The following is a 22,545-nucleotide window of genomic DNA, read 5'->3' on the forward strand; positions in this document are numbered from 1 at the left end:
GGGCGCAGCTGGGAGGGGTCCTTTGCCCAGACGCCCCTGCCTGGTGGAGCCGGTGCCTGGACTGCCAGGCTAGGTAGGACCCACAGCCAGGATCGGCAGACCTGGGAGCAGAAGAGCCCACCCCGCAGGACCCCGGACGCTCGGATCTCTCCCTGCCGTGGGAGGGAAGGGGGCTGAGGGTTCAGAGCAGGGGTGCAGGGAGCCCGGACACCCGGGTTCTCCAGAGGGGAGTCGGGCCTGGGGGCAGGGGGGTCGGCCCCTGGCACTAGTGCGTGAGGCAAGGCTCTGGCACAGCAGGGGGGTGGGGGGTGATAAGATCTCAGTGGCACAAGTGGAAGTGGTGATGGCTGCGGCTGGCAGCCAAAGGGGTGGGCACTGGAGGATGGGGCTGCTTCCTGGCCCCCCGGGCAGACCTGCAGGTTCCCCCTGGCTGGGGTGCTGGGCTGCAGGGGGCAGAGTTGGGGGGGCTCGAGGGGGCGCTGTGCAGTGGCCAATGGGGGCCACTAAGGGGCATTAGACATGTTGCAATATTTCTGGTCTGGGGGGAAACTAGGGGGCACTGTGCTGGGCATGGGGGAGCAGGGTGCGGGGCTCAGGCAAGGTCCCTGACCCCTGCCTGGGTGCTGCCCTCAGCTGGGTCCCTGCCTGCTGCACTCGTCCCTGCCCTGATGGCCTCCCGCCACTGGAAGTTCATGGCCATAGTCCTGCTGACCGTCCTCGGCCTGCTGGGCAGTGAGCTGGGTGCCCAGACACCTGGGTTCCCTCTGGCTCTGCAGTCTGGGGGACTTAGAGCAGGGGGGTTCTGGGAGCCTGGATGCCCAGGTTCTCACCTGGACCTGCGACTGGGACACCTGGGTTCTCCCTTGCACCTAATTCCCATGAGAATTAGACTCTGAATGGAGGTGACCAGAGGATTAGGGCTCCTGGCTTGCTTGGGGGGGTTGTCCCTTGTCACCCCCCAGCCAGGCTGGCTCCAGGCCATGACCCCTGGCTGCTTTGCTCCTTGCTAGGCGCTGGCCTTGGGGACTGGGTTGTGACCCTGCCGCAAGACTCTGTGTTGGGTCAGGAGGGCTCCTGCGTGACCCTCAACTGCAGCTACAACATCTCTGGAGGGAAGATCGGGGCCATGTGGTGGGAGCAGAATGGATCCATCATTGCACAACACTCAGATGAGGCTTCAAAAACCGGACTTAGTCCTTCAACAAGCAACCAGGCAACTGCTCTCTGCGGCTTGTGGGGCTGCGCCCAGGGGATCAGGGCACCTACCAGGCCTGCATTTGGCAGGAGAAAGACCACAGTACTGAACAGTGGTGCAGGTCTGGAGCCGTGCGGCTCCATTTGACAGGTAAGCAGGTCCCGTCTGTCCCTTTGGCCACATCCGCGAGGACAGGACAGCCCCAGAATTCAGCCCTGACCATCTGGGAGGGCAGCAGGGATCCCAGCCGCTTGGGTTCTCTTGGGGAGTGGGAGACCTGGGTTCAGCCTGGCTCATGGGCATCTCTCCTCCCAGCCCACCCATGCAGGCCCACCCTGGGGACAGGTTTAGGACCAGGGACCTTCCTCTCCTGCTCTGCACAGCCCGACTGCCAGGGATCCTTGGCCAGGACAGGCAGAGGATCCAGGGGCAGAGCCAGCATGGGACAAGGCAGAACTTGCTCTCGGTGCCCCCGTCTTGGCTGGGCCCCAACATGGTGCTGAGCTGCCGGGTGCTCAGGCACAGAGACCAGTGTAAACCTGAGGAGAACCAGCCCCCACAGCCAGGTGAGCTCTGCTCAGTGGTCTCCCAGCCATGAATCCCAGATGCCTGACCTCTTTCTCCACTCGGGGGGTGAGTGCAGAGGGACCTGAGAGCCCCAACGCCTGGGTTCCCTGGGAAGGCAGTGGTGTTGGGGGGGGTAGAGCACGTCCCCTTTGCTCTGCCTCGGCTCCAGCACCCAGCCCTGACCCCACCCTTGCCCCCCCCCCCCGCCAGGTGAGCTGTGGGTCAGAATCCAGCAACTGGAGGGGACGCACTGGTGCTGGAAGGTAAGTCCTTCACCCTGGACTGTGCGGGTCGCCCCTGGGTGCCCATGGCCAGTTACCTCTGGTCCCGCGGGGAAGAATGGCTGCCGGAAACCAGGCATGATTTGTGCATCTTTGGCACTGGCGTTGCTCACGGAGACATCTACACCTGCAGTGTCTGGGTCTCTGGTCCTGGCTGGGGGCTCCTGGTCTCCTCTGACAACAAATCCATCACGGTTCAGTGTGAGTGCCGTGACCTCCCTCCCAATTGCACCCTGAACAGAGTGAGCACCCCCAAGGGCTCAATGGGGCCTTAAAGGGGCTGGACATGATGTCCAACACCCCTGGTGCTCCCCCTGCTCCCTTGGAAACCCCACCCTGGGGTTTCCCAGCCCAGCAGCTTTAGGTCCATCCAGGCCTGAACCCTGGGCACCTGAAAGCTCCCCATTCCCCCTCCATGCTTTCCCACTCCCACATCTTCATCTTTTCCCCATCACCCAGGGGGGTGTCCCGGGGTCCCACTGGTGCCATGGGTTTGAGCCCTCCCCAGCTGACCCTGGCCACCCTCAGTCCCCACCAGGGGTCTGAGTGCAAGCAGCATTGCCAGAGCCATTGTTGGGCCCCTTCTCCTCCTGGCCAGCACAGGGGCCGGGTACTGGCTCGGAAGGCGCCAGCAGGGTAAGTCAGGGTCATGGGATGGTTGCGGGGTTGGGACCCCGACTGGCCCCACACTGCCCCCTTCCACCCCCACAGGCACCAGCGACCATGGCCTCCCAGAACTGGAGCCCAACTAAAAGGTGAGGATGGGGGTCTTGGCACCCTGGGACCCCATGGCTGGCACCACCAGGACCCAGGGCTCTCAGCAGCTGACACCATCCCAGCCCCTGTAGCGCACCCCACACGGGCGACTCACAGCATCTCTTTCTCTCTCTCTGCATCTGACGGGGTCGTCGCACCTGAGCCAGGATATTTATGCCATGTTGGAGGGTCCAGAAGAGGGTCCCCAATTCATGACCACCACTGGTCCTTAAGCTAATGAAGAATAAATGAGTGTTTCCAGCTAATGACAAACAAACGAGTGTTTCTGCCCCCCCCCGGCCCCCCCTGCTCTAGCACAGGGCACCCCTCGCAGCCTCTTTTTCAGAGGGTTGTCAGGGAGGTGTCAAGAAGATGAAACAATGGTGGGGAACGGGGGGTTACCAATGGGGAACTTAAATGTCTACCAACGCCTGTACACATTGCAAGTCGTCCATGTACATGTTATGAAAAGTTGTGAAAAATAGCTGTTTTTTGTAGCATAATGGCGTAGCCATGAACATGTGTACATACACATACAAGGATGGGGAATAAGCAAAAGGAACTGGTGCACCTGCTAGCAAATAGGGAATCTGATCTCTTTGAAATAATGGAGATCTGGTGGGATGCCACGTGTGACCAGGCTGCATGCATAGAGAGGTACTGGCTGCACAGAAGGATTGGGAAGGGAAGAAGGGTGGAGGAGTTGCTCTGTGGGATGGAGCAGTTGCCTCCTTAGAGAACCAAATCAGTTCGAGAGAAAGGCGATTCAAGACCTTGTGGGTCAAGATATGAGGAGAAGGGGACTTGATGAGACCAGGGGAAGGCTTGGTTGTGTTCAGTTCTAGCCAAAGGGGACAACTTGGTGGGAGACCCCAGGATCGAGGGTCGTCTGGCTGATAGCGATCAAGAGATGAGAGAATTCACTACCTGTTGTAGGGCAAGGAAGCTGGCCAGTCAGGCAGAGGTGCCCCAAATCCACATTTTCCCGTGATTAAAATGAAACACCACTAATATATAGATTCCCCTTGGTCTTCCTCCTGCCCTCATATGCTTATAGAAGGACTTATTACTGCCCTTGCTTTTGGTCGCCAACCTGACTTCAGTGGTCGCCCTTGCCTTCCTTATCCTCTCCCTATAAATCTGGGCGATACTTGTGTATTCCTCCCTGATGACTACCCCTTCTTTGCACTGTCTGTAAGCCTCCTTTTTTTTTAAAGCCCTCCCTTGACTCCTCTGTTAGGCCAAGAGGGCTTCCTGGCCCCTTTTCCACCTTTCTTGCCTATAGGAATGGCCCTGTTCTGCGTTTCCATTATGGAACGATCACCCTTCATGACCTGCCTTCTCCTCCAGTCCCTCTTCCCATAGGGTCTCCCCCACTATTTCCCTAAGCTCATTGAAGTTGGCCTTCCTGAATCAAGCACTTCTGCCTGACTGGCTGATTTCCCTGCCCTACAACAGCGAATTCTCTCATCATCGCTATCTTCCAAACAACCCTCAATCCTGGGATCTCTCACCAGGTTGTCCCTTTTGGCTTGAACTGAATCCAGCCAAGCCTTCCCCTTGGTCTCATCAAGTTCCCTTCTCCTCGTATCTTGACCCACAGGGTCTCAGGTTGCACTTCTCTCGAACCAATTTGAGTCTCCAAGGAAAAAAACACTCCTTTCCATAAAGAATGACACCTCCTGCCTTCTTCCCTCCCCAATCACTTCTGTGCAGGCCCTATATAAATGCAGCCAGGTCACACGCGGCATCTCACCAGATCTCCATTGTTTTGACGAGATCAGATTCCCTATTTGCTAGCAGGAGTGCCAGTCTGTCCTGCTTATTCCCCATCCTTTTGTATGTGTATGTGCACGTGTACACAGCTATGCCATTATGCTACAAAATGACGATTTATCGTAACTTTTCATAATGTGTACGTGGATGACTCGTGGCATGTACAAGCGCCCCTAGCACTTGTGTATAGACACTTAAGTCCCCCATTGGTAATCCCCTGTTCCCTGCCATCGTTCCAGACCCTCAACACCTCCCTGATTGCCCTCTCTACGTCCATCCTGCTCGGCTGTCCCCTGGTGTGCATTCCTGTCTGCACATCCATTCGCCCAACACACCTAATTCGAAGTTCTCTCTAGCAAGTTGGCCATCCTGGAAGAAACCAGTTTCTTTCCCCTTGGTGGGAGGGGGATGCCATCTCTTCCCAACAAGCCTCTATCTCAGAACAACATTGCAGGATCATAAAATCCGAGACCCTTGCTGTGGCACCATCTCCTGAGACTCCCATTGACCTCCTCAATACAACTGTCTCTCCCTGACTGGGAGGACAGAACCTCTTGAATGCAACCCCCGGAGCCCTGTAGTTGCTCATGACACATCCAGGGCTGACCCTAGCCATGTCGTTCATGACCACATGGATGAGCAGCATGGGGAAGTGATCAGAGGGCCAGATAAGTTTTGTAATTCTCTGTCACAACCCAGATACAGGCGCCCAGAAGGGAGCAGACCTCCCACGTGAAGGGATCCAGATGGCCGATGACCCCTTCCATCCTCCTCAAGCGTGAATTGCCCACTCCCACCATCTTAATGAGCGGTGGTGCCCACACTGCCTGGACCCTCCAACATGGCATAAAATATCCTAGCTTGGGCCCCGTAGCCCCTGTTTTATAGATTTTTAGGGTTGGAAGAGACCTCAGTAAATCATTGAGTCTCACCCCCTGCCCTGGGCAAGAAAGAGCACTGGGGTCAGATGACCCCAGTCAGGTGCTTGTCTAGTCACTTCTTAAAGACCTGCAAGGTAGGGAAGAGCATCACCTCCCTTGGAAGCCCATTCCAGATTTTGGAAACCCTCACCATAAAGAAGTTTTTCCTAATGTCTAATCTAAATCTGCTCCCCGTCAGTTTATGGCCATTGTTCCTAGTATCCCTGGGGGGTGCGCTGGTAAACAGAGTATCTCCTATTCCTTGCTGCCCCCCCCCCCCCCGATGAATTTGCAGACAGCCACAAGATCCCCTCTCAGCCTTCTTTTGCAGAGGCTGAAGAGATTCAGGTCCCTCAGTCTGTCTTCATAGGATTTTACGTGCAGGCCCTTAACCATACAGGTAGCCCTCCTCTGAACCTTTTCCAGGTTATCCGCATCCCTCTTGAAGCGTGGTGCCCAAAACTGGACACAGTACTCCAGCTGTGGCCTCACCAATGCCACATAGAGGAGAAGTATCACCTCCCTAGACCTGCTCATGATGCACCTGCTAATGCATGAAAGAGTGCAGTTGGCTTTACTTATCACTTGGTTTCATTGCCGACTCATGTTCGTTTTGGAGTCGCCTATGACTCTGCGATCCCTTTCCACTGCTGTGCCATTTACAAAATCACCTCCCAGTCTGTAGGTGTGTTGGTGATTCTTTCTCCCTAGATGCAGCACTTTGCACCTACCTTTGTTAAACTGCATCCTATTCTGTTCTGCCCACCTTTCCAATCTGTCTAAATCTACCTGAATCTGTTCCCTGCCCTCCAGTACATTTACTTTGCCCCATAATTTGGTATCGTCTGTGAATTTGGACAGAATGCTCTCCATGCCTTCATCCAAGTCACTGTTGAAGACATTGAACAGCACTGGCCCAAGGACCGAACCTTGGGGAGCTCCACTGCCCACATTTTTCCAGGTCGAACACGACTCGTCCACCACCACCCTCTGTTGGTGCAGAGAAAAAGCTGGGAGATGAGTCTCCCCAGTGCGGGCTGGTACAGGGGCTAGGACGGTGTTGACTGCCGAGAGCCGTGGCCCTTGGTGGTGCCGGCATGGAGGTCTAGAGGCACCGGCAGGGAGGTCTAGCCCTGCGCTACCCCCCAACACCACTCCCTTCCCAGGGAACCCAGGTGTCCAAGCTCCTGGGCCCCCTGCTTCCCTCCCACCGAGTGGGGAAAGAAGCCAGGTATCCAGGCTGCCAGGCTGAGAGACCTCCAAACAGAGCTCACCTGGCTTCAGGGGCCGGTTCTCCTCAGGTCTGTACTGGTCTCCGTGTCTGAGCACCCGGCAGCTCAGCACTGTGTTGGGCCCCAGCCAAGACGGGGGCACCGAGAGTGAGTTCTGCCTCGTCCCATCCTGGCGCTGCCCCAGGGTCCTCTGCCTGTCCCTGCTGTACCAGGCTGGGGATCCCTGGCAGCTGGGCTGCACAGAGCAAGAGAGAAAGGTCCCTGGTCCTGATCTTGTCCCCGGGGTGGGCCTGCACAGGTGGGCTGGGAGGAGAGATGCCCATGAGCCAGGCTGAACCCAGGTCTCCCACTCCCCGAGAGAACCCAGGCACCCGGGATCCCTGCTGCCCTCCCAGATGGCCAGGGACAAATGTTGAGGTTGTTATCGCCTCACGAATGCAGCCAGTGAGGGAAAAGGGACCTGCTCACCTGAATGGAGCATATGGAGCTGCTTGGATCCAGACCTGTACCACTGTTCAGTACTTTGGTCGTTCTGTTTCTGAATGCAGACCCGGTAGGTATGCTGATCCCCTGGGCACAGCCCCACAAGCCGCAGGGAGCAATCGCCCGGGTGATCATGGAAGGACCGGGTGCATTTTTTGAAGGCCGTGTCAGTCTTAGCCTTGTCTGAGTGATGTGCAATGACAGATCTGTTCTGCTCTCACCACACAGCTCCGACCCCCCTCCCAGAGATGTTGTAGCTGCACTTGAGGGTCACACAGGAGCCCTCCTGCCCAGACTTGGGGTCTCGTGGCAGGGTCACACCAAGGCCAGCGCCTGGCAGAGAGCAGAGCAGCTGGGGGCACGGCCTGGATCCAGCCTGCCGGGGGGGTGACAAGTGGCCACCTCCCCCCCGAGCAAGCCAGGAGCCCAAATCCCCTGGTCACTGCCAATAGGAGCCTAATTGTCACACGAACGGGAGAACCCAGGTGTCCAGGCTTCCACAAGCCCCCTGCTCTACTAACTCCCTCAGACCACAGAGCTGGAGGGAACCCAGGCATCTAGGTTCTCATCTCAGCTCCCAGCAGGCCGAGGGTGGTCAGGAGGCCATCAGGGCAGGGGCAGATGGAGCAAGCTGAGGGCATCACTGGGTTCGGGACCTGGCCTGAGCCCTCTGCACAGCACAATGCCCCAGAGGCAGGCAATGGGTCTAATGCCCTCTAGTGGCCCCCATTGGCCACTGCATCCCCAGCCAGGCTGATACTGCCCTAGCACACCCTGAGTGACCCCTCTGGCCACTGCACAGAGCCCAGTAGAGTCCCCTGCCCTGCCCCCTGCACCCCAGCACCACCAAGGAGACCCTGCAGGTCTGCCCGGGGGGGAAGGGAGCAGCCCTATCCCCCAGTGCCACCCCCCTTGGCTGCCAGCCACAGCCCTGTCACCACTTCTGCCTCCTTTGCTTGCGACACATAGATCTTATCACCCCCACCACCACCACTGTGCGCAGAGCATTCACTTGGACAGTGGTGCCCAGCACATGAGGAGGACTCAGGTGCCCGGACTCCCCCCGACCCTCAGACCATACTCCCCTCTGGAGAACCCGTGTGTCTGGGCTCCCTGCACCCCAGCTCTGAACCCTCAGTCCCCCTTCCCTCCCACGGCAGGGAGAGATCCCAAGTGTCTGGGGTCCCAAGAGGGGTGGTGGGGGGAGGTTCTCTGGCACCTGGGTGGCCTCGATCCTGGCTGTGGGTCCTACCTGTCCTGGCATTTGGGCCCCCAGCCCCAGTCCAGGCACCGGGCCCACTGGACAGGGGGGTCCAGGCCCCCTTTGCCCCAGGAGATGAGGAGTTAAGAAACAGGCACCCCTATCCCATCCCACCTTATTTGCACGGAGGGTTTTGGGGTGAAACCCCCTGAAAAAAGGGGCTGCAGGGAGTGCCCTGTGTTTCTAGCCAGAGCAGGCTGGAGAGACCCAAGCCCTCGGGGTGGGAGGGGGAGAGGGCCGGAAACACTCGTTTATTCTTCGTTAGCTGGAAACACTTATTCTTTGTTAGCCTCAAGCACAAGTTTATTCCTCATCAGCTTAACGACCGGCAGTGCCCGCACTCTCCAGCCCCTCCAATGTGGCATAAATGTCCTGGCTCAGGCCACACAGGCCCTGTCGGTATAGAGAGAGACGCGGGGTGAGTCTCCCCTGCATGATGCAGTACAGGAACTAGGGCAGCATTGGCCACCTTGAGCCCCAGTGGAGCTGGCAGGCGGGTCCTGGGCCGCCAAGACCCCTGTCCTCACCTCATAGTGGGGCTCCGGGTCCGGGAGTCTGCAGTCCCTGGCACCTGCGGAGGGAGAGCGGGGCAGTGTGGGACCAGCCAGGGTCTCATCCCTCCCCTTCAGTTCCCCACTAAACCCCAACTTACCCTGTCCGGGTCTCCTGAGCAAGTACCCAGCCCCTGCATCGGCCAGGGGGAGAAAGGGCCCAAGGACTGCTCCGTCGATGCCACCTGTGCTCAGACCCCTAGGAGAGACTGAGGGGAGTCGGGGTCAGCTGGAGCGGCTCGAACTTGAGGCACCACTAGGGTTGGGGGGTCCCAGCACTCACAATGAACCATGATGGATTTGCTGGCAGAAGAGACCAGGAACCCCCAGCTGGGGCCAGAGACCCAGATGCTGCAGGTGTAGATGCCTCCGTCATCAGCGCTGGCATTGAAGATGTGCAAATCCTGCCCGGTTTCTTGCAGCCACTCGCCCGCGTGGGACCAGAGATATGTGGCCATGGGCACCCAGCGGAGATTCGCACAGTGCAAGGTGAAGGACGTGCCTTCCCACACTGGGTTGCTCCCCTCCAGCTGCTGGATCCCACTCTGTGGCACCCCTGGCGGGGGACTGAGAGCGGGGTAAGGGCCTGGAGCGAAGGCGCCCTGTGCCCCATCAGTCCCAACACCACTCCCTTCCAGGGGAACCCAGGCATCCGGGCTCCCGGACCCCTCTGCATCATTCCCACAGCCCCCAGACAGAGAGATCCCAGGCGCTCGGGCCCCGGCCCCCCTGCTCCCCCGCTTGTGGGACATGTCCCGTCCCCCCGGCTCAGAGGCCCCTCCCAGCAGAGCTCACCTGGCTGCAGGGGCCAGTTCTCCTCAGGGCTGCACAGGTCTCTGTATCCATCCACCTGGCAGCTCAGCTTTATGTTGGGGCCCAGGCGGGATAGGGGCAACAAAAGCCAGGCCTGGTTCTGCCCCGGGAAACTCTGCCCGTCCCAGCTGTCCCAGGCCGGGGATCCCTGGCAGCCGGGCTGCACGGAGCAGGAGAGGAAGATGCCTGGTCCCAATCCTGTCCCCAGGGTGGGCCTGCAGAGGTGGGCCGTGGGGAGACACCCACAAGCCAGGCTGAGCCCAGGTCCCTCACTCCCCTCCCGGAGAACCCAGGTGTCTGGGCTCCCCACTGCCCTCCCAGATGGCCAGGGCTGAATTCTGGGGTCCTTGTCTCCTCCCGGATGCAACGAGCAGGGGAAACAGGACCCGCTCACCTGTTACACAAAGCTGCACAGATCCACGGCCAGGCTGCCATTCAGGACCAGGGCTTTGCTGGATCCAGACCCAGTTGGTGCCTTGATCCCCTGGGCACAGCCCCACAAGCTGCAGAGAGCAGTTGCCCAGAGGTTCACTGAAGAACCAGGTCTGGTTTTTGAAGGCCTTGTTAATCTGAGATTTGTCCAGGTGATACACAGTGATTAAACTGTTCTGCTCCCAACACATGGCTCCGATCTCTTGCCCTCCATAGCTGCAGTTGAGGGTCACACAGGAGCCTTTGTCTCTGGACATGGGGTCTCATGGAAGGGTCACAACCCAGTCCCCAAGGCCAGCCTGGCGGGGAGCAGAGCAGCCGGAGTGTGACAAGGGGCAACCCCCCCTGAGAAAGCCAGGAGCCCAAGTCACCTGGACACCTCCTATTGGAGCCTAATTCGCATGGGAATTAGGTCCAGGGGAGACCCCAGGTGTCCAGGCTCCCAGAACCTCGCTGCTCTAACTATCCTGAACTGCAGAGCCGGAGGGCACCCAGGCATCTGGACTCCCAACTCACCTCCCAGCAGGCCGAGGGTGGTCAGCAGGGCCGTGATCACATACTTCTAGCGCCGGGAGGCCATTGGGGCAGGGGCAGGTGGAGCAAGCAGGGATTCAGCTGAGGGCAGCACCAGGGCAGGGGTCAGGGGCCTGGCCTGAGCCTGCCCCTGGCTCCCCTAGGCCGAGCTCAGCGCTCCCTAGTTTCCCCCCCAAGCCAGAGATATTGCAACATGTCTAATGCCCCCTAGTGGCCCCCATTGGCCACTGCAGCCCCAGCTGGGCTGATACAGCCCTGGCATCCCCTGGGGGGCCCCATTGGCCACTGCACTGTGCCCCTAGAGCCCCCTGCCCTGTTCCCCAAGGGAACCCTGCAGGTCTGCCTGGGGCCAGGAAGCAGCCCCATCCCCCAGGGTACACCCCCCCTTGGCTGCCAGCTCTGTCACCACTTCCCCCTTCTTGGCTTGCAACACCAAAATCTTATCACCACAACCACACTTCCTACTGCTTCTGGAGCCTTCCCACGGGGCAGTGGTGCCAGGGGCATGAGGAGGACCCAGGCGCCTGGGCTGCAAACCCTCCCCCCTGCCCCCACACCCAACTCCCCTCTGGAGAACCCGGGTGTCCGGGCTCCCTGCACCCCTGCTCTGAACCCTCAGCCCCCTTCCCTCCCACAGCAGGGAGAGATCCAAGTGTCTGGGTTGGGGGGGGGCCTGCCTGGCACCCGGGTAACCCCAATCCTGGCTGCAGCTCCTACCTGGCCTGGCACTCAGGTCCCTGTCCTGGTCCTCACTCCGGCTCCACCAGGCAGGGTAGTCCAGGCAGAAAACCACTGCTAGCTGCACCTGGCACTGTGCACCCCATGCTGCAACTTGGGGCAGGAAAGGGTCAAATAGGCCACGCCCCTGGAGAGGGCCAGTGGTTAGAGCAGAAACCCAGACACGTGGGTTCTCTACAACAGGGGTTTTCAGCCTTTTTTAAGGAGTGTCTAACTAACCTGAAGCTAGGAGTGGCCCCTTCTAGCCAGACATGGAGCAGGGGCAGAAGGGTGGCGGCGTTGGTCAGATGCGGAGCGGGGGGGTGCTTGCATGTGGTAGTGCGGGGCAGTGGGTGGCAGTGGCAGTCGCACGTCGCAAGGCCGGTCTCACATGCCGCTTTACAGGCTGCTGATGTGCCTTGCACCTGGCCAGTCGTACACCACCTGTCAGCAAACCACAGAGCCGCATGTGTGATGCACGGTGGCAGCGGTGGCATGAGGTGGATGGCAGCAGCAGCTGCCACGTGCAAGCTGCCGTGCCTCCAGCCCTCACCCCCCACCAGTCTGCTCCTGGGAGGTAGCAGTGTGGGGTGGTGGGTGGTGGTGCTCAGTCCCCACCTGCTCACACGTCCCCCCTAGCACCTTTCCACGTCCCCCTGGGTGACAACCTCTGCTCTACAACTCTGGGCTGGGGGTGAGAGCAGGGGGTGCTGGGAGCTCGGACGCCTGGGTTCTTCCCAGATCAGGGTGTCGAATGGGTTTGGAGGGGCATGGCCAGGAGTCCTGGGTTCCAGGGACGGAGGCTGCAGCTGGGATCCAGGCCCCTTCGCCCCTGGAGGTGGGAGCCTGGCAGTGGAAGGGTTAAGAGGAACCTTCCCCTCCCCCCTTGAATCCATGCGCCTGGGAACCCAGGCGTCCCAGCTCTCAGCCCCCCTCTAACCACTGCCTCACTCCCCTCATAGCCAGGGCTGTAGGAAGCCCCTGGGCAGAGCAGCCAGGACGGGGGCCACCCCCAGACCCTTGCCTTGGGGAGGCGCTGAGCCCCTGGGCATGAGAAGGACCCAGGTGTCCGAGCTCCTGGCGCCAAACCCTCAGACCCTGGAGAGGGAACCCAAGCGTCTAGGAGCTGGTCTGCACCGGGTCATAGGTTACCTGGTGCCAGCTTCATCCTGGCTGGAGCAGGGGCTGGCTCCGGCCCAGGGGTTCGTACAGCACCCAGCGCAGCATTGATCCTGGCTGCAGCTCTGACCTGGCCCTGGCTGGGTTCATGCTCAATCTCCTGCCCCAGTTTGGGATCCTCCTGGCCATGCTTGGCCCTGTCTGCCCCAGCAGGAAGGGTTCAGGCTGTGGCTGAGAGGGCCAGTGGTTAGAGCAAAGGCCTGGAGACCTCCCTGCCCAGATGTCTGAGTTCTCCCAAGCTGGGACAGGGCCATGGGGTTCAGAGGGTCAGAGCAGGGGACGCTCTGCGCAGACACCTGGGTCCCTTTACTGGCAGCACTGACCTACAAAAAGCCATTTGGAGGGGCTGGACGTGCTTAAGTCAGCGGGGCTGGATGGGCTCCATCCAAGGGTGCTGAAAGAATTGGCCAGCCTCATAGCAGAGCCACTGGCATGACTGTTTGGGTACTCATGGTGCTCAGGATGGGTCCCAGAGGACTGGAAAAGGGCCAATGTGGTCCCTATTTTCAAGAACGGGAGGAAGGAGGATCTGGGTAACTATAGGCTGGTTAGTCTCACCTCTATCCTAGGGAAAACCCTTGAAAAAATTATCAAGGATCACATTTGTAGGAGCCTAGCAAGTAATATAATGCTGAAGGGCAACCAGCATGGGTTCATAGCAGGTCGATCCTGCCTGACTAACCTCGTTTCTTTCTATGACCAGGTCACTAAATACTTAGGCGCAGGAGTCAAGGTAGATGTCGTTTACTTGGACTTTAAGAAGGCCTTCGACACAGTAGCCCATCCTATTCTCATAAACAAATTAGACAGCTGTGTCACAGACAATTACACTGTCGGGTGGGTGGCAAACTGGCTTACGAGTTGTATCCAGAGAGTGGCGGTGGATGAGTCGGTATCGACGTGGAAAGATGTGGGCAGTGGGGTCCCCCAAGGCTCACTTCTAGGGCCGGTGTTGTTCAATGTCTTCATCAGTGACCTGGATGAGGGTGTGGAAAGCACACTGTCCAAATTTGCAGATGACACCAAACTTTGGGGCGAAGTAAACACACTAATGGGAAGAAACCGAATCCAGGCGGACCTGGACAGGTTAGAGAAGTGGGCAGAGAACAATAGGATGCAGTTCAACAAGGAGAAGTGCAAGGTGCTGCACCTAGGGAGAGGGAATCACCAGCACACCTAGAGGCTGGGCGATGACCTTCTCAGCAGCACAGTGGCAGAAAGAGATCTCAGAGTCATTGTTGACTCCAAGATGAATATGAGGTGGCAATGTGTCAAAATAATTAGCAGAGCTAACCGCACTTTATCATGCATTAGAAGGTGCATCACGAACAGTCCCAGGGAGGTGATACTCCCCCTCTATGCGGCGCTGGTCAGACCGCAGCTGGAGTACTGCGTCCAGTTCTGGGCATTGCAATCCAAGAGGGACGTGGCCAGCATGGAGAGGGTCCAGAGGAGGGCCACGCATATGGTTAGGGCCTGCAGGGATGACCCTACGAGGAGAGACTGAGGGACCTGGACCTTTTCAGCCTCCGCAAGAGAAGGCTGAGGGGGGATCTTGTGGCCGTACATACAGTCACCAGGTGAGGGCAGCAGGGAATAGGAGATGCTCTGTTCACCAGGGCACCCCTTGGAATAACGAGGAACAGCAGCCACAAACTGACAGAGCAGATTAAGGTTGGACATCAGGAAGAACTTCTTCACGGCCAGGGTTGCCAGCATCTGGAATGGGCTCCCAAGGGAGGTGGTGCTCTCCCCTACCCTGGGGGTCTTCAAGAAGAGACTGGACAAGCACCTGGATGGGGTCACATGACCCCAGCACTTTTTCCTGCCACTGGCAGGGGGTTGGACTCAATGATCTACTGAGGGCCTTTCCAACCCTAATATCTGTGAATCTATGAATCTTTCCCAGGGATCAAGCTCCCCTCGCCCCAGGCTCCAGCTGGCATCCAGGCCCCCTTTGCCCTGGGAGGCGAGGGGTGAAGAACCAGGCAACCCTATCTCAACCCACCTCATTTGCATGTTATTTGCATGGGGGCGTTTTGGGGTGAAACCCCCTGAAAAAGGGGCTGCGGGGGGTGCCCTGTGCTCGCAGCTGGAGCAGGCCAGAAGGGCCCAAGCGCTCAAACCGCGGGGCAGGGGGGCTGGAAATACTCGTTTATTCTGTCAGCTTAACTAGCGGCAGCACCCATGCTGTGCAGACCCTCTTCTGGACCCTCCAACGTGACATAAATGTCCAGGCTCAGGCCCCTCTGTGAAACCCAGCGGAGGGCACTGAAGTGGCTGCCGGATGTCATATCTGGCCCCTTTAACGCCCCGGTGAGCCCTCAGCTGCGCTCACCATGTTCAGGGTGCAATTGTGGGGGCTCCCAACACTCACACTGAACTTCAATGGATTTGTTGGCAAAGGAGACCAGGAGCCCCCAGCCGGGGCCAGGGACCCAGATGCTGCAGGTGTAGACACCTCCGTGGACAGCGCTGGCACCGAAGACATGAAAATCCTACCTGGTTTCCTGCAGCCACTCATCCCCATGGGATAAGAGGTACCTGGACACGGGTGCATGGCGGGGAGGCCGCACAGTGCAGGGTGAAGGGCACACCTTCCCGCACCAGACGCATCTCCTCCAGCTGCTGGATCCCGACCTGCAGCTCCCCTGGGGAGACGCATCCCAGCCGCCCCAGACCATCCCGTGGGCAGTGCTGAATTCTGGGATGACCGAGCAGGGCAGAGATGGGGCAGGGGGTATGGGGGACAGAACCAGCTCTGGGGCCATCCTCTCCTCACAGATGTGGCCAGCAGGGCAGACGGGACCTACTTACCCATCACATATTGCTGCATGGATCCACTACTTAACTGCCGTTCACTACCACAGCCTTTCTGAATCCAGACCCAGTTGGTGCCCTGACCCTCTGGGCACAGCGCCACGAGCTGCAGAGAGCAGTTGTCTGGCTGCTCGCTGAAGGACTGGGTCTGGCCTTTGAAGGCCACGTCAATCTGAGCCTCAGCCGGGTGATATGTGATGATGGATCCGTTCTGCATCCACCACACGGCTCTGATCCTTTCCCCCCGACCCCAAGAGATGCTGTAGTTGCAGTCGATGGTCACACAGGAGCCCTCCTGTCCGGACACAGGGTCTCACGGCAGGGCCACACCCCGGTCCCCAAGGCTAGCACCTGGTGGGGAACAGAGCAGCTGGTGATCATGGCCTGAAGCCAGCCTGGCTGGGGGGTGGCAGAGGGTGACGAGGGGCAACCCCCCCACCACCCCGAGCGAGCCAGGAGCCCTAATCCCCTGGTCACCTCCCACAGGAGCCTAATTCTCATGCAAAGGGGAGAACCCAGGTGTCCCGGTCCCAGGTCCAGGGGAGACCCCAGGTGTAGCAGGGAGTCAGAGTTTGCCCCTGCTATGCTTGTTCTTCTTCTTTTTTTTAATAAGGAACCTAGACACAAAATCACACATCAAAATATACAACTCATAAAGTACACAGCCCCATAAACATAACAGACAAATCCATACCAAGAATCATTATACAACAATAATACTATTAAATAAAACAATTATACAAATATACATCAAATCAGATAGTTTTCTCTAATTATGTGAAAACTTATTTACATCAAATTACATACAAATTTATTATATACAAAACAAATTCTGCAAGTGTTGTTTTACAAACAAACAACTCTTATTCCTCATATATAGTAGCAGTATAATCTCCCCAAATCCCACACAAACCCCAAAACTAAAAAACATCCATCAAAAGGCCCAAATTATAAAGAAAGCTTAACTATAACTATGTTTTTATCCCATCACCTCACTGTTCCCCATCCCCTGTACATTAACCCACCTCACTCAACACCACTCGGATCAAAGAAAAGATTCCACTTTACTCGCGCCCATGTACCATCTCCCTTTCTCCCACTAATTGCCCTACCCCCTTTCTCCCTATAAAACTATAATTCAGAAAAAGCTAGTTGCAGATGTTCCTTAACCAAAAAACACAACCCCTTTGTGACAATAAGCACCACACTTTCCAAATAGCAATTTTAATGCACAGTATACAGACCCTCACCTCCCACTCCCCTTCATCCACTAACCCATACACCACATTCTCAAAACTAATAGCTTGACAACATCCTGTCACCCTAAGAAAACGATGCACCTGCCCCCACACCCATTGCTCAAGGAACCATTCCCACAAAACATGATACGCCATCTCCTCCCGCCAGCACAACTCCCTTGAACTGATCTCGCTAGACCCCTTCTATGTTGTGTCCCCCTGACTGGAAGGATGTGGCGCACCACCCTCCACACAAAGTCTTTGTGCTCCCTGTGGCAGACCAGTAAGTGGTGCTCTTGCGCAAAGCCACTCGCCTCACTACACCTGGCCAAAAATCATGCTCTGAGTGCCTCCCCTGGGGTGCCTCATGTCTGGCCGACCCCCTTCCTGGAGCATGCCCATTAGCCTGGGGTACCGCTGCCACCACCAGACTCAGGTCTTTGCCTGGGCCCTGTGCTGCCTGGGATGCACAGGCCCTGTAGACCTTGGGATTTTGGGGTGCTTCTATTAGCCTGAAGCATTCACCAGCAGCCTCCTGTATGGGAGGAAAGTAAAATAGCCGAGCCCATCTTAGCAGGTTCCTTCCCTCTTAAACATGCACAGCAAGGCGTGCTAAGACTGATACATTTATTGATCAAAGAGGGATAGGCTGGGGAAGGAATACCAGTAGCAGCATATAGAAAGAAAGTCAACCCTGAGCAAAGCTGGGTGGCTTGTCAGCCTTTTGATTCACAACTCGATTAGAGTCAGCTAAGATCCTAGTTAAGTTTTTGATAAGTTACTCACTTTCACATCCAGAGAGAGCTGCGGAGGTCCAAGCTTTCATGTGAGTGTGTTTTTAAAATGTCCACCTCCCCAATTCTTCCTCAAGGGACCCTCTTAAATAACCCTGCTGACCTCACCACCTGGGACCAGTCAGGGACAGGTGGCATTTGATGCCAGCCAATCATTTGAAAAACATCAGAGTTACCTACTGCAGTGACGTGGGCTCAAGCCCCTGCCCCGTGTTGTGAGGTCAGAGCTCAAGACAATAGAAGAGGCTAGACTGACACCCTCTTACCGAGGGTCCTCACCTACGCAGTAACCCAGGGCAACCAGGCTGATAGACACGAGAGAGAAGGGAAACAGACAACCCCGAAGAGAGAGAAAGCTGGAAGGGGATTCTTTCACACTCCCCTTTCCGCTGTTTCCCCACTAGCCCCTTCCACACCTGTCTCACCTCTGCTAAAGATAAATCACCTGCACCAGGGATCCTCTCTCTCCCCCCCTAATAACCATAAACACCTTCTTCGTATCCTACAACCCTTTCACCCCAAATACCCCCAATCCATGAACCCTAAGAAAATTCCACCCCCAGGCATAGTACAATGCTGGCCTTCATGCCCATAACCCTGTCCACCAACCCCCAAATAGCCCCAATTGTCTTAAATACCTCCCTGCGCTGCTTTCCCTGTCCCTGCCCTCACCTCTCTCACCACCAGCTTCCAAAAGTGCACATAAACAAAAAACTCCTCCTCCGGCAACCACCCCCCATAATCATCCTCTTTATCCAACTCCCACCATGCCACCCTCTCCATCCCTGCCCCCCCCCCAAAATAAACACACCTGTCCTTGTATTTTCCTGGCCTGAAGCCAGAGCAATGGATACACTATTGATACAAAAAGGCTCATTGGCAGCAACACCTGTTTTACCAAACAAACTTTTCCTGGAAATGACAATCCCCGTGTTCCCCACAAACCTAATGCCTGTCTCACCCATGTTGCCAACTCAGCCCATGCTATTACCCCTTCCCCCCCATGTCCATAGTGACCCCCAATACTTTCAAACTGTCCTGAACCACCTGCACCCCATGCTTCCCTAACTCACCCCAATCCCCCCCACCAAAAGCGTGCTTTTCTCCCTACTAATCCATGCCCCAGCTGTCTCCCCATAATCTGTAATATGGTGCAATGCCCACTCGAGAGACCCCTCATTTCTCACCACTACAGTAACATCATCCATATATAACTGGCACTTAACATCTCCTTCCCGTGGCACCAACACCCCTAAAATTGCCCTAGCCATCCTAATTCGGTGTGCTAAAGGCTCTATCACACATACAAAGAGTCCTGACAGCAGCAGGCACCCCGTCTTACTCCTGCCTTTACGTGAAATCCCTTCCCCAAGAACCCTCTCACCTGCACCTTACTTTGCTCCCCCTCATACAATGCCTTCACTCGTCCTATGAATTTTCATGGAAACCCCATCTTCTCTAACACCCAAAACAAAAACTCATGAGAGACATTATCATATGCTTTCTCCAAATCCATACTTCCCAGCACTGTCCACCTATCCCCCACATACTGCAATACATCCCTCAAAACCCATTGCATTTCTGTAATCCTCCTTCCTGCCACTGCATACATCTGGTCATCATTGTTCCCACCCCCCACCTGTGACAAACCCCTCCCATCTGCTGTGCCAAGACCTTCGTAAATAATTTATAATCTATATGAAGTTAAGTGACTAATTTCCAATTTTTCAGTGATTCCCTGCCCCCTTTCCTATAAATCAAGACTACCCCTGCAATGCAAAATCCTCCTCTACGTGTTCCCTTTCCATAATCTCCCTATATACTTCCACTAAATCCTTCCCTACCTGTGTCCAAAATGTCAAATAAAACTCCACTAGCAGTGCATCCAACCCCAGTGCCTTGTTCTTTTTCATTAATTGTAATATCCTCTTTACATCCTCCTCTGTGATCTCTCTTTCTAAAGAGAAACTCTCTCTTCTTCCTCTACCTCTGCCTGCAATCTTTCCACAAAACTCTCCAGACCTCTCCTACCCATCTGTTTTTGCTCATACAACTTTGTATAAAAATGTGTGATTTCCCAAAAGCTTGCTAAGAATAATTTTTCCAGCTATTTGAGTTGATCTAATGAAAGATATTGGATTTACCCAAAGAACCTTGTCTGCCTGTGTCCTTAAACCAACATGGCTACAACCTACACCCCTGTGATTTCCTGTAGCACCTTCCCTTGTTCCTCTACACACACCCCCCTCCCATCCGACTTTGACAAGCTCAGGAGGCTTGTCGGTGAGGCCCTAAGGGACCATGACCACAGGGAGAGGGGAGTTCAAGAAGAGTGGTTGCTCCTCAAGGGAGCGATCCTCAATGCACAAACTAAGTCTATTCCATCTCGGAGGAAAGGCAGCAAGAGGGCACAGCAGCCCCCCTGGCTCTCCAGGGACCTAGCAGACCTCCTGAGGCTAAAAAGAAAGGCCTACAAAGGATGGAGGATGGGAGTCACCTCCAAGGAGGATTATTCTGCACTGGTCCGGTCCTGTAGGGAGCAGACCAGGAAAGCCAAGGCTGCAACTGAACTCCAGTTAGCTTTGAGCATCAAGGACAATAAAAAATCCTTTTTCAGATATGTGGGGAGCCGGAGGAAAAGCAGGGGCAACACTGGACCCCTGCTGAACCAGATGGGGCAACTGACAACTGACGCCCAGGAAAAAGCCAACCTATTAAACAGGTACTTTGCGTCAGTCTTTCATCAGCCCCATGGGACACCCGTGCCCACTACGGGACAGGGAAGTCCGGGTGAGGGTGATCCCCTGCCCTCCATTAATGCTGACTTCGTGAAGGAACATCTTGAGAAGCTGGATACCTTCAAGTCAGCCGGCCCTGACAATCTTCACCCCAGGGTACTCAAGGAGCTGGCGAGCATCATAGCCCAGCCTCTAGCGCGGATCTTTGAAAACTCTTGGCGCTCTGGTGTAGTGCCCGAAGACTGGAAGAAGGCCAATGTGGTGCCTATCTTCAAGAAAGGGAGGAAAGCGGATCCAGCTAACTATAGGCCCATCAGCCTGACTTCTATCCTGGGGAAGATCTTAGAAAAGTTTATTAAGGAGGCCATCCTTAATGGACTGGCCAACGCCAACATCTTAAGGGATAGCCAGCACGGGTTTGTTGTGGGTAGGTCTTGCTTGACCAATCTCATTTCCTTCTACAACTAGGTGACCTATCACCTGGACAAGGGAGAAGAGATTGATGTCATATATCTTGACTTCAAAAAAGCCTTCAATCTGGTTTCCCATGATCACCTCTTGGAGAAACTGGCCAATTGTCACCTTGGGTCCTCCACGATCCACTGGCTGGAAAATTGGCTCTGGGGTCGGACCCAGAGGGTAGTAATTGATGGAAGTCACTCATCGTGGTGTCCTGTGACCAGTGGGGTCCCCCAGGGCTCTGTCCTTGGACCCATACTGTTCAACATCTTCATTAATGATGTGGACACTGGAGTCAGAAGCGGACTGGCCAAGTTCGCAGATGACACCAGACTTTGGGGCAAAGCATCCACACCAGAAGACAGGCGGGTGATCCAGGCTGACCTGGACAGGCTCAGCAAGCGGGCGGACAAGAATCTGATGGTGTTCAACGTCGATAAATGCAAGGTTCTCCACCTTGGGGAAAAAAACCCGCAGCATCCTTATAGGCTCGGCAGTGCTATGTTGGCCAACACTATGGAAGAAAGAGACTTGGGGGTCATCATTGACCACAAGATGAACATGAGCCTGCAATGCGATGCTGTGGCTAGTAAAGCGACCAAAACGCTGGCTTGCATCCATAGATGCTTCTCAAGCAAATCCTGGGACATCATTCTCCCCTTGTACTCGGCCTTAGTGAGACTGCAGCTGGAGTACTGTGTCCAGTTTTGGGCTCCACAATTCAAAAAGGATGTGGAGAAGCTTGAGAGAGTCCAGAGAGGAGCCACGCGCATGATCAGAGGTCAAAGAAGCAGACCCTACGATGACAGGCTGAGAGCCATGGGGCTCTTTAGCCTGGAAAAGCGCAGGCTCAGGGGTGATCTGATGGCCACCTACAAGTTTATCAGGGGTGACCACCAGTATCTGGGGGAACGTTTGTTCACCAGAGCGTCCCAAGGGATGACGACTAGGTCGAACGGTCACAAACTACTACAAGACCATTTCATGCTGGACATAAGGAAGAATTTCTTTACTGTCCGAGCCCCCAAGGTCTGGAACAGCCTGCCGCCGGAGGTGGTTCAAGCGCCCACATTGAACACCTTCAAGAGCAAACTGGATGCTTATCTTGCTGGGATCCTATGACCCCAGCTGACTTCCTGCCCTTTGGGCAAGGGGCTGGACTCGATGATCTTCCGAGGTCCCTTCCAGCCCTAATGTCTATGAAATCTATGAAATCTTAATTTTCCCCACCTCCCCCTTCCCCTTTCTCACCCTTTTATAGCAAAATATTTACCCCAGTCTTCTCCCTCTTCCTCCCATGGCACTTCGGCCAAAAAATACCTGTCCTGCACCTGCTCCTGAAACCAATCCTCAATCACTTTCTTTGCTTCATCCAATTCCCTTTTCACGCCCCCCCCACATCATTTCCCTTATTAGCCTCTGCACCCTCCCTTGTAACCGTCCCAGCTCCCTAATCAGCCCCACTCACCTTCCTCTGTCCCATGATCAAAAACCATTCCCTCACTCTCCCTTTAACCATCACCCACCAATCCCATTGTGTTTTAAAATACTTCTGTAAGAGTCCATCCATCATATTCCCTTTGAAACAGTAAGCAGTCTTCCTCCTTCTCCAGCAGTAATGTATTGAGCTTCCAGAGCCCCTTTCCTTTCATCCCTGCACCCCAGAGCTCTACCAGCAGCAAATGATCGTCCAAAAACCCCACATCAAACACTTCCTTTTTCCCCACCTCCACCCCTTCTGACACAAAGACATAATAAATTTGGTATCCAGGTTGTAGCCATAGTGGTCTAGAAGAAAA

The 22,545-nt window shown here is 55.9% G+C and overlaps 1 protein-coding gene across 2 annotated transcripts; it reads left to right on the forward strand.

The window, feature by feature from the left end:
* Positions 1-624: 624 nt before the first annotated feature.
* LOC109285117 (uncharacterized) lies at positions 625-3,127 on the forward strand. Of its 2 annotated transcripts, none has more exons than XR_009457298.1 (3): positions 625-1,345; positions 1,511-1,761; positions 1,973-3,127. XR_009457298.1 is itself a non-coding variant. In XM_059718222.1 (3 exons), the coding sequence occupies exons 1-3, from the start codon at positions 1,491-1,493 to the stop codon at positions 2,800-2,802; spliced, it is 591 nt and encodes a 196-aa protein (XP_059574205.1). In that variant the 5' UTR covers positions 625-1,490; the 3' UTR covers positions 2,803-3,127. The 2 variants fall into 2 exon arrangements, 1 of the variants encoding a protein (XP_059574205.1); XM_059718222.1 differs by having other exon boundaries at positions 625-1,761; positions 1,973-2,244; positions 2,755-3,127.
* The last annotated feature ends 19,418 nt before the right edge of the window (positions 3,128-22,545 follow it).

This window comes from Alligator mississippiensis, chromosome 15, assembly GCF_030867095.1.
Source record: "Alligator mississippiensis isolate rAllMis1 chromosome 15, rAllMis1, whole genome shotgun sequence".
Lineage (NCBI taxonomy): Eukaryota > Metazoa > Chordata > Crocodylia > Alligatoridae > Alligator > Alligator mississippiensis.